The sequence below is a fragment of the Rhinolophus hipposideros genome, assembly GCF_964194185.1.
Source record: "Rhinolophus hipposideros genome assembly, chromosome: 6".
Classification (NCBI taxonomy): domain Eukaryota; kingdom Metazoa; phylum Chordata; class Mammalia; order Chiroptera; family Rhinolophidae; genus Rhinolophus; species Rhinolophus hipposideros.
Window position 1 is genome coordinate 76,456,610 of NC_138052.1, and position 12,467 is coordinate 76,469,076.

Genomic DNA, 12,467 nt, shown 5'->3' on the forward strand with positions numbered 1-12,467 from the left:
CTCAAAATCTGCGACTGAGCTTGTGGGGGCTCTGGCTCTAGTTAGAACATCAGAGAACATGCGGGGAAGGTGTGTGGGTTTTCATAGATGTGAGCTCCAGGCGCAGCGGTGGCCGTGTCTAGCTACAGGAAGACTAGTGCTAAACAATGCTTTTTGTATGTGAACAGAGAAACACCAGGAGCTATGTTTATAATAGGCTGCTTTTGTTTATGATCTTCGGAAACTGGAAGGCATTACAACAGTGTTTAGTGTACATTGGTTTTGTCCCCCTGCTGGTGACTACTATTTGTAATGGTCTCATTTTGAGTCTAAATTGATAAATTGGTGTTTATCAGCTTTTTCATAAAACTTTCCAACATCTATCTATGTATCTTTTTAGAATATATTTCCCTTCAAAAGAATAAGTTAAACTGAGCAGCTGCTATTCAGAAAATTTGCTGTGCCTGTAAATGGTGTGCTATTCAGCTCTCTAGCCATTGAAAAAACAAACGCAGAAGATGCATATTCTGTAGGCATAATGCTTTTCATTAGTGATTAAGCCTCTATTAATAGACATGTTAATCCCACGAAGTACTGTATTTCTACATAATTAAAATGTATTAGTGGAGAAAGTATAAAAGGGATAGTGAAGTGCATTTTATTTCTGTAGTAAATTAAGTCCTGATTAGCTAATTATCAAAACATCTGATTTACATTTCTATAGACTTATGGCCATAAGAACAGGAAATTAATTTTGGAAGTAGGTTGTTGGGTTTAAAGTTCAACAAATGAGAAAACTTCGTCTCTGCTCATATTGTGACTGTTCCCCATACAAATACAGGGAATATCAGGCCTGTGTTGACCTATCCAGTGGATAAAATGTTAAAACTAAAAAACCAAATACCGTATTTTGCTACCTATAAAGCACTCTTTTTTGCCCAAATTTGTAAGGGAAAAATAAGGATGCACATTATACATGGGTAGTACTAATTCCGTATCTATATAAATGCTTTTCTTTTATTTATGCTTATGAGTTAAAAGTGTAACTCTAGAAATCAATAACTATATCCATATGCAAAATAATGCCCTGGAATATGAAAATCGGTCTTGTTGAATTTACAACGAACTTGCAACAATGAAGAGTTCTTGGCCTTCAGTGATGCATAAATATCCTAAATTTGTTACTGGGACATAAATAAATGCTACAGTTCCTTTTATAATACAAAACAAAAGTACCTACCTGTAAACAAGTAAAAGTTTGAATTAAAACGGAAGATTTTTTTCCCTGAAAGTTTGGGCCAAAAACATGGGTGCGCATTATACACGGGAGCATGTTATACATGGTACAGCGCAGTGTGTTAGGAAACAAGCCTCTCGCGTTTGTTCGGGGATTTATCATTTTTGTGTAATTAACTCTCTAAAAAGGAATTACTGTGAACGCGGTACGATTTACTTATTTTACGATTTACTTATTTTATACGTATTTACTTAAAACACTTGGCAAGTGATGGCAGTATGGTCACATAGCATAGGACTGCTCCCAACGTTTTCCTTTCTCACTTTAATGAACTCGCCCCCTGTGGGTGTGTCCCATTCTGTTCCAGGAGGGTCTATGGGTGCTGAGCATTTTGGGGTCACATTCCCACTCTGGACACTGTTTGAGTCTGTCTGAGTCCAGAGCTCTATCGGAGGTTGTATCATAAGGTGGGTTTAGCCCAGCCACAGCAGCTATCTTTAATCTTTCTGCCTTCCAGAGTTTAAAAAGTGCCTGCTATCTTGTCATAGTGACCGTTTCTCACCCCAGTAAGATTAAGGTGAACAGAAACTCGCATTATGCCCTTTGACATTAGCCCAGTGCACTAGGGCAGGGGAAGGGTTCCCTTTCCTATCAAATGTAGCTTATTTATTTATTTGAGATTTATTTGAGATGAATCCTTGTTGCCTCAAGAGTTTTTCCCCCTCAGCGATAATAGCAGTGGCTCTCGATGGATCCATTTGTTGCCGTGGTGATGTGCCCACTGCTTTTGTTGATGCATCTCCACTTCAATAAGCCCCTTCCTGTTATCTGTCGGGTGAAAATGTCTGCAAGTTCTTCAGAGCTAATAAACAGCATACATCATTCCTTTCATCTGCTCACTATTAGCGGGGCCTTGTGAGTGCGCGTGGAGCATGAATCGTACAGCTGCACTAATGGAACTCTGAAGAATGAGCCCCCGAGTCAGCAACACAAGTGTATAAGAGGGCCATAACCTCTTCCCCTCATCCCAGACGCAAAGTGCTGGGATGCAGAAAGGACCAGATAGCTGTACCTTGCTTGAACATTAGTGTATCAATCCAGCTCAGTAGCCTTTGTTTGTTTCCAAACAAAATTTAGAGCCAGAATGGTATTTTTGAAGATAACCCAGTTGACTAAAATTATCCTGTATTGGTTTTGTCTCCCCCTCCCCCAGGAATGAGATGGAAAGGCATTTTTTGGAGCTACTTCAGTTTAATATTAATGTTCCTGCCAGTGTTTATGCCAAATACTACTTTGACCTTCGCTCCTTGGCAGATGACAATGACGTGATTTTTATGTTTGCTCCTCTTAATAAAGAAAGAGCACAAAACCTAGAGGTAAGGCTGGGGAATCACTAAGTGGGGCTTTTTGTCAGTCACCAGAGCCAACATCTGTGGATAAATCATATTAAGTAGTGATTAGGAAAATGGAAAGCTTTTTAAATCACTACATTGAAGAGCTTATTAACCCTTTCGTATCATGTTTCTGGTGTCTTTCCTGGTGTCTGTCCTGTCACCATAATTCAGAATATTTTAAATCAGATTTAATCTGTTCTTAATGGTTTTCCATTTGATCCTCTACCCTTCCTTATACCCAAACATGAATAATTTCTTACGATTGTATCATTAATCATATCTACATACATAACCTACTTACCACTCTTCAATGTCTCACTCAGTTTGCAGATCCATGTCTGTTTTCTATATACATTATAGTTCAATCCCATGAGTTTATTAGACAAAAAAAAGCATTAGTGGCTCACCTGAGAGCCCTATACTTAGAATGTATAATGTGTGTTTCAAATACTGGGTATAGAGAGTACATGGGTTTTTAATGGAAATGGTAACATACAGGGGACAAAGTAATATTTATGGCTTATGATTTTTGGTGAGTATACAGCAAAATTACTTGCAACTGAAATGGACACATTTAAAGTGAACACTTTCTGTGGTCCCTTGGTGGTACGTTTTTCTACCATAATGAATGTGCAAGTGGAATAGCTCCTTATGGTGCTTCAGTCATTAGACCTTTCCTACCTTCCATTCAAGTCCAGCACACGCCTGCCTCATTCAAATGTACTCAGAGTACACAATAACTAATGAAGCCTGGATAGAATTGGAATAGCTCAGTAAACACTGATTTTGCCCATATGTGTTCATTATGTTTAAGGAACAAGTGTACAGGTAACATGACGTTGCTGTTAGGAGCCTGTCAGAATGCCTTTGACATCTTTGGAAACCCACTTTTTAAGTAATTCTAAGTTCCGCTTTGTTCTGGAAATCTAATCAGAGCCCCTAAGGGATCTACCTTAGTGAAATAACAGGAAACAGCATCCCCTACACTGCCAACATCCCCAGAACCTGGCAGTGTAGACCTCAGCTCCTCAGAGTAGCAGGAAGTATGAACTGCCTACCATAGTGTGGACGTGGGGCTTACTAGTGATGCTTTCTTTCTGTAAGGTGGGAACCTTTTATTTATTTATTTTTTTAACTGTACCTGTGTTCTATTTGATTGCCTTTCCTAGGCCATTTCTAGATTGTGTGACGACAACGATTACAAAGACATATGTAGAGCTGCTATGAGAAGGTCTTTCAGCGCTGATAACGTCATTGGTATTCAGCGCTCTAATGCCATCATCTCTTAAGGGAAAAATGAGAGGCGGTAACATCAAGAGTCTCATCTATAAGGACTGGAGAAGTATCACCTCTCCTCAAAAACCAGCAAAGGTAGTATTTTCACCTCAAAGACCAGGTCATCGAATTCAAGAAACTCAAGGACAGCAAGGACTGTGCTCACAGGAAAGAATGGGACCTTGTCAGTACAACATTCTGTCCTTTTTAATGTAAACATAGTTAAAAAACCACTCCAAAGCAAAAGCTCCCAACCCACAGATATTTGCTTACAATGTAGGCTGATAGCTGTGAACTACTTGAGGTTTTTTAATTGAAGTTTAAATTTTTTTAGACTTTAAAGACACTAACTATATGATGCCTTTGCTATTTTTCTGTCTCTCCTCCCCCACACCCTCCTTGCTCCCCCATATTGCTGCATATTCCGTTAGCATCAGTGCAGTATTACCATTAAAACATGGGACTCCTAACCACTCCTAAAGCCACTTAGGAACAGACTGCAGTACTGTTAGCTATCGAGGGGTTCTTCCTCCTACGTCATTGAAGCTGCTGGTCATTATTGGCAATCAGTTTAAACCAAAAAGCTGCTGAATAACACTTGTCATTCAGATTCTTTGCAAGCACTACTTATTAGCATATTAGCATGTTTGGGATAAGAGAAAGTATCAGTTATTGATTATCTACTTGGGTTAACACTGCATATCTTACAAACTATAATGGTGCTGCTCATTTTCTGATGATTTTTTTTGTTGTTAAATAAATGTCTCAAAAGATATTTTTGTAATTCCAACCAATGTGGTGGTCCAGTGATAACAAGCAGGTCCTGAAATAGAAGGTGTCCCACAAGTCAGTGCAATTTTAAGCTTTGACCCACCAGGGCACTGATGCAGAAATATAAATGCTAGACTTACAAAACACTTGAAAGTTTAATTAAATTTCTCTTAAACTTAGTGTTGTAAATTTTAAGTATTAAGCTTTTAATCGTACAGTGGCTGAAACAAAAAATTTTAAATATTAATCTTTTTTGATTCAGCCAATGTATTAATATTAAGCTTTAACTTTTTTTTTTTTTTAATGTGTGTTTTTCCAGGACCCATCAGCTCCAAGTCAAGTAACCGGCCATCCTAAGCTTTTAAATTTTTTGTTTCAGCCTATGTAAGATTAAAAGTGTACTTACTATTTAAAATTTATAAAATTAAATAAATTTAAGAGAACTTCAATTAAACTTTCAAATGTTTTGTAAGTCTGTAGCACTTCTACAAGTATCAAAGTTTAAAATTGCACTGAACCTTTAGGATGATACCTTGTATCTTGGTAAAAAACGTCCTCTTTTAAAAATAGTTCTCTGCAGGGCTATGCTGTATACCTGCTTTGATCACCTCAGTTTCTTTTTTCTAGATTTGGTAAAGGAAGATTACGAAGAGCAGTGTTAATCCACATATAATAAATCGAAAGGAATTGGACCCTAATAGTAGTGATATGAAAGTGGGTGACACCAAACAGCTTTTCTGTCCTGCATGTTAATCAGGCTGTAGGTGTCCCACTTAAGTCTTTCTATTTAAGAGGAAACACACAAACCTTAGGAACCCTTACCTCAGGCTTTAAAGGGCAGGGCGTTAAGTAGGCAGACTTTGGGAGATTAGTAAAATGTCACCTAAACTTGAAATATTTAAAAAAATTAATGTTCTCAACTATGTGAAATCATTTTCCTACCTTCTGAAATGTATTCCTGGAAATTCTGCCTATAAACAAAGCATTTCTGGGCCAAGGAATACTTTCAGTATAGCAAGGCTTCACATTATATTGAAGGTTCCATCATTTTTAAAGGACAGAAACATAAATGATAAATAATACTATATAAAATATTACAATCTACCACCTCAAAACACGTGTATGGAGTTCGGAGCTTGGAGATTCAAGTATTGATTGCAGTTTTATTTTGAAAAGAATGCTACAACTTCTGTGGTTTTTTCTTCCTCATGTTTATATTAAAAGCTATTTTAATTAAAATATGGCTATCATGTTTGTAACACTTCTATTCACATAGCATTATGTCTCTGCCTAACTTACAAGTTTTAATCAACTGTTGTCTTAAAGCATTTTTAAACTGATCGTAAGTTGGTTTGACCCTTGCCTCTAGTTAGGATGTAGTCATATCTTTGGCCTATGCTCTTTTCAACCTAAAGATAATTTATTACACTTAAAACCATTGGCCACAGTGGCATGGTGCATTAGATTATTGTGCCAGGAGGGAAAAGCACATTGGAAGATAAAATTGGGTAAAACATACCAGAGAGAAAGAAATTATAGGAATACTGGAGGTCAGAATGTAAGTAATTTAAGGATTTCAAGCGTTAGAACAGGTCAGAAAACGGAAGAACAGGAACTAGAATTGTGGTTACTATAAAGAGGGTAACTTTAAACAAGCCACATAATTCGACATTAAAATGCTATTTTCAGAGTTACATTTCAGTTAGAAATTTATCAAATTCTCTATGATTATGACTAAGACCCTAGCTACTCAGCTTGAGCAGTACTCAATAAATCCTGATAGTGTGGCTGTATTTTCATGTACCTTATTTCACTACGTAACGTCAAAGCTTATCACTTACTCTTGATAAATTGCTGTTTAGGATAAATAATCTGATTTAGTTCATTAAAAAAAAAAATCACAAATCACTGTAAGATAGTTTGCACCCATACCGTGTTTCCCCGAAAATAAGACCTAGCTGGACTATCAGCTGTAATGCGTCTTTTGGAGCAAAACAATATTAAAAATTATATTAAAATAAGAGTGCCTCTTACATTAATTTTGCTCCAAAAGACACATTAGAGCTGATGGTCCACCTAGGTCTTATTTTTGGGGAAACACGGTAGTAATACGCTAGTTACTGAGCAGAATGCTGACATAGCTGAGGGGTCAAAGGTTAAAAAGTTTGGAGAAAGGACATTGGATATGACTGGTTTCAAGAACAAGTTGTTGGAATAAGTAGAACCAAAAAAATTGCCCTTTTGCTTTAATTCTAGAAGGCAATACAGCCATTTTGATAATTGGGAAACTGAGCTAACTTAGGGTAAAAATACAAACATCAATAAACACAAGTGGATTCCCTCACACGTTATGGGGCTTGGAAACTAGTTACTAGGGGGGTGGTAAATGTGGTAGTTTCCTCAGCTTTATTCTTGGGAATTAGAATAATAAGACTATATAAAAAATCAGTCAACTAAATGACTGATTTTCATTTAGTTTTTTTTTTCCTTTTGGAATACCTGAATGAATTTTTAACTGGTCTATTATGAACTGAACTTTTAAAAGTCTTCACTACAAGGAAAAGACAAAGGTCTGACAAACATTTGAACCAAATGATTTTTGTATGTCAGTAGCTGCCTCTCAGCAATTTCATGTGGTTCATCCTAAGACAACAACCTCGGTCCCAATGGTTTTGGTTAGAGAAACGTCTTCCATGCTGTATCAGAATCCAGCGGCTCTTTCACGTTTACTCTTAATGTGCCTTGTGTGCCCACACATTCTTGAAATCCAGCAGCATTGAATCCTAGTTTTGTAATAGCTTATGGTTCATTTCTTGGTTTAGTTTTCCTATGTCTATAAATACGCTATTCCTTGATTTAAAAGAAAAAATGCCAAAGCCAGTATTTACCAGAAAAGAATTCACTCTGTATTCAAGTTTATGCAGTTTTGGGAAATGTTTAGCTACAGCATGTAGGTTAACTACAATCTTTCATCACCCAAGCTTTCTCCCTAACCACATCTAAAATGACTAGACTGTTCCCTCACCCAGAAGTACAGAGCTACTTGGAAAAGCACTTGACTGATGGCAGAGAAATCTTCCAGGTAAGTGTTAGTTTCGATGCAGAATCTGTGGCTTATACCCCACATCTCTCAATAAGGATTAGATCACTTATAGTCTTAACTTAGCCACTTACCAACCTGGTCCTGACGCTGTGCCAACAAGCAATACAAAGATGTCAGAGACCTTCAGCAAAACCTGTTCCCCTCGGGCACAAGCGCAATGTCTGGTTTCTGAGGCAATTTCCACTCAACTATTTCAAATGGGTTTGGACAATAAGAGAACATGTAATGTGAAATGAATTTTGAGAATACCAGTTTGTGGTTTAGGATTTTTAGGGTGCAGAAAGAACTAGGAAAGTGAAATAGTTTAGAAATTAAGAGGAATCCAGTCAAATGAAAAAAGGTTAACAATTTTTAAAAGTAGGAACAGGTCAGGGGATTATTGTAACTGCTGTGAAGGGAGCTAAGTCATTTGAATGCTTAGAGAAATCCAGTGGTTAGCATCAGAACCTAAGGTCCTCAAGAAGACATCAATAGTATTTACTTCAAGACCTCATGATTCTGCTAGTGTTTTCTTAAAACATCGATTATTTCATCCTACCCTTCTCAGTTCTACTAACATTTACTTTTACCCCCCCCTCCATGGTGGCCCCTTTATCACCTCAGTATGGGAGATGACTCTTCCAAAGGCAGAGCTTCAGTGTGGTCCACCCCCCATGCTGTTTCGGGCTCTCCCTCACGGACACCTCAGCCTTCACCTTCTGCTAGTGTGCAATGGGGCAACGCCCGATGTTGGGGACTGTTAGGATCTATTTCCAAAGCATTATCCCAAGTTCTAGGAAATAACAGGTTTCACATGGCTCACAGGTTAACCAGCTTCGTATAACCCCCCTTCATCCCCTCTGAGCCCTCCTGAGCCGTGTAGTGTTCCCCAACTTACTGCACTTGCTGACTCCCCTGACCTGCCCACGACCCGAGATGGATCTCAGTCTCGGCAGCACCCCCACATTGCAAACTCCAGAATCATGCCATCTCGCCTTAGGAATAGATGTCTTGCTTCTGAAGGTAACCGCTCTCATCTCATGGACAGGATTCTATCCCAACTGTAAAATCAGCCACCTCTGTCCAACCCCTCCACCACCTTACTCCCTTCTGACTCAACTGCATTCATCTCCCCGACGGGATGCGGCAATTTGACTTTGCTCGGTCCTTTACACATCCTACTGTTTCTGAAGATGTCCCCAGACCATCTGCCTCTCATCACCTGAAAATGCCCACGAAAAATGAAGCTTCTCTAAATGGAATGGAGAATCCTGGACTGGATCCTGGAACAGATAAAGAACTGCAGCGGAAATCTGAAATCCAAGTGAAGTCAGGAGTTAATAGTCACGTACCAATGTTGACTTGCTAGTTTTGACAAATACACTATGACAATATGTTAACATTAAGGAAAAATGAGTAAGGAAGGGGTATACAGGAACTCTGCATTGTTTTTGCAACTTTTCTGTCTGAAAAAAAATAGCAAGCAGCAGTTTCTTGGACCCCAGACCTACTGAACCTCAATTCCTGGAGCTGAAGCCTAGGAATCTACGTTCACAGCCCCAAATGATTCTTAGGCAGACTCGAAACTTGAAAATCTAGTCTTTCCATTCCTTTTCCAGTCCTGCCTGGACAGCTGCTTCCTCCATGCTGTATTTACCTGAAACTTGCCTTAGCCTGGTGTAATCCTTTAGATCCTCTGAACCCAAAGATATCAGTACTGCTATTATCTCAGTTCACACATGAGAGAACAAGCACTAACAGGTTAAGTAATGGGTACAGGATCGCACGGCTCTTAAATGGTGGAGCTGGGATTTGAACCCCTAGTCAGTTCTAGAGCCCAAGTCCACGCTCATAAAACCCCTGCCTCTCAATCATGTTTCCATCAGTGACAAACTACAGAGCTCTGTAATTAAATCACTATAAGGACCACTATTACGAATAATACTCTGGGCCCACCTATTTCTCCCACCCTCTCCATCCCAACAGTCCCTTTGCTCCAGCTTATGTCCGTGCCCTTTCCTCCCTTTTCCACTGGGGGGAAACGAGCAATAAGAAAGCCCTGGGAAGACAGGCCAAGTAGAGAGTTCTGTGTAGGTTAAGGTACAGAGATGCTCTTCCCTCAGGATCCAGCTCAACTAGAATACTCTGTTCTCCCAACTTCCCTAACTTACGAAGCAATCTAATCACGTTCCTAGCACCACTAACTTTGACATTAAATTACATCATGTCATATTGTAATTCACCTACTACTGGATTTGTCTTATCTCCTCCAAACAACATTGTAAGCTCCTACTTACCTATCTTCTCCCACATACTTATGCCTCAGAGCACTGCTGGAGAACACGGCATACCAGGCATTCACATGATGTCATGGCTGGTAGACTGGTCACTAATCTACATTTTGCCAGGAGGAAACTGTGACAATAGTATCCCAGGTTTACTAATCCTCTGTCCAGATTATCAGGGAGGTGCCAACTCTAAATCAATTTATAGCTGCTTATCTGGACTCCCTGACGTACTTACAGCTTAATATCCAGTTGTGGATTTAACTGGTGAATGATAAACAGTTTTGGGAGTTCCTAATCCCCAACTAGACACACAGAACAATAGCACCAACATCTACTCAGGCAGGTTCGGTACAGAGTTTAGACGGAGGGTTGATAAAACAACACAATCTCAGGCTATGTCTCTGTTCTTACGTGTATTACCCTTCATTTCTTCAAGTGAATCATGAAACAGTAACAGGATCAGCAGGAGAAACCTATGAAGTATATTCAAGTAAAACAAGTTTTCATTTCGTCTGTTTCTAATGATTGCAATTTGCTTGATTTTCTTATTAATGAAAATACTACAATTTACATTTTAAGTACATCTGAGAATCTGATTATGAAGTTAGAATCCACATATCTCCTCAGATACTCTCAGAAAGCAGTGTCTCCATAAAAGCATAAGGAGAAAAAGAGTTGTACAGCATCTTTTTATTTTCTTTACCTTGCTTTAATGCACTTTAAAATTTATCTACATTAATTGGGAACAAAGAAACAAAAATAGACATTTCTTTGTTTTTCATAAATAACTACTCTCCATATTTGATAAAAATCTCAAACCATTATTTCACCTTCCCACAAATATAATACATACAAAATTTTTTTGAAATAATAAGGTCAGCAAATTAAGGACTATGAAACTAACTATAACCACATACACCTGTTCTAGTGACTTCCAGGAACAAAACAAAACAAAAAACTTCTCAAGATGCTCTGGGCTTCCATTTGTTAGTGCTATGGATTCAGAATTATAATCATCTGCCAGTAATAATTTATAGATTCAAGTTGATTGTCTACAAATAAAATATCGCTGGCTCAGATCTGTGAGTTCTGGGTTTGACAGGACAGAGAAGCTACTGCACGGGACAGGCACTATACATATATGGAAATCATACAAAGTTCTGAATGCCCTGGATTCAAACTCCTGACTCGGTATGTGCCTCATTTGGCTCAGTAATCAATTCACCTGCACCAAACCCGTATCAAGTCACTAAATCTCATATATATAATATATATATTATGTATACACACATCCACAACACATACATACTACACATACAGTTTGTAACAACATGAAGTAATATTGTCTTAAAATGATACACCATAGACAGTATCCTGGCTGAAATAAATCCTGTAATTGTCACCAAGCTGCTAGGAGCTTTGAGAGTTCTAAGGTTACTTAGTGACTTACATCCTGCCTACCCCTCACCCTGCTTTCATGTCTTGGTAGCTTTTTCTTTCAGAACCACCCTCCCTAATTCAGGCGTACTTCTTTCCCAGGGTCACTGGATTGGACTTTGGAGAAAGGGCCTGCAGAGGGAACAGGCCATTCTCAGCCACTGTCCCTCACCCCTGCCCAGATTTGTGATGTGCTCGGTCCTGTTTGCCACAGTCGATGTGAGAAAGCAGTTATTCAAAGCTTTGTCCCTCTGACCCCCTTGGTCTTTCTGTAGTGCACAAAAGGGAAAGAAACCTCTTTAGCAGGGGTAGCAGTTCATTAAAATATACAACTACATTTCCTAGCTCTGGGGGTCCCATTCTGTACTGGAGAGTGCAGGTCACAGATGCTGTTATTAAGGTTTGGTGTGGGATCCATGAGGTTTTCTCCTGGCAGCCGGTGTCAGGATTAGTGCAGCCCTGGCCCAGGAGGAAACAGCCTAATGAATACGGACTTGGAAACAGTGCTGTCGGCACATTATTTAAGCCTGTACGTGAACACAGTTACAGACAACACACACACACACAGGCCCATCATGTGAAAATACGAGGAAGGTTTGCAAGGATAAACCAATAAGGCACCAAGAAAAATTATTTTCAGCCAATTTAGACAACGTCAAAATGTGAGGAGGGCAATAATATAAATTAAAAAGTCTTCCTACGGTCATGCCAACTGATTCACTGAGAAGTCACTTAGTTCACTTAGACAGCCTCCTAAAGACTCACCCCCTAATCTATGAAGTAAGACATTGCTTAAAATCGAACTGTGAAAGGACCAGCCTGGAGGCTGCACATTTGAGACTAAACTGAGCCCTAAATCCTCTCCAACTTCACAAAGCTGGCTGTGAAAAAGTTGCTAAATCACCCCACAACCTTTAATTTTATAATTGTTTTCATGTGTATGTATTGTTTGCATAATAAAGATGCAAATCAGCGGGGAAAATAGTGTGTGGGATGGAAATAGG

General features: G+C 38.9%; 1 protein-coding gene across 3 annotated transcripts in view; it reads left to right on the top strand.

Annotated features, from left to right (window-relative positions):
* Window positions 1-6,521, top strand: part of CCNYL1 (cyclin Y like 1) — a 42,665-nt gene extending 36,144 nt beyond the window's left edge. For 2 of the 3 annotated variants that reach the window (XM_081051015.1, XM_081051014.1), the window contains exons 9-10: window positions 2,430-2,592; window positions 3,780-6,521. In XM_081051015.1, the coding sequence (XP_080907141.1) occupies window positions 2,430-2,592; window positions 3,780-3,899 (283 nt within the window). In that variant the 3' untranslated portion in view covers window positions 3,900-6,521. The remainder of the gene's footprint in view (window positions 1-2,429; window positions 2,593-3,779) is intronic. The other variant, XM_081051016.1, reaches the window with a different exon arrangement.
* The last annotated feature ends 5,946 nt before the right edge of the window (window positions 6,522-12,467 follow it).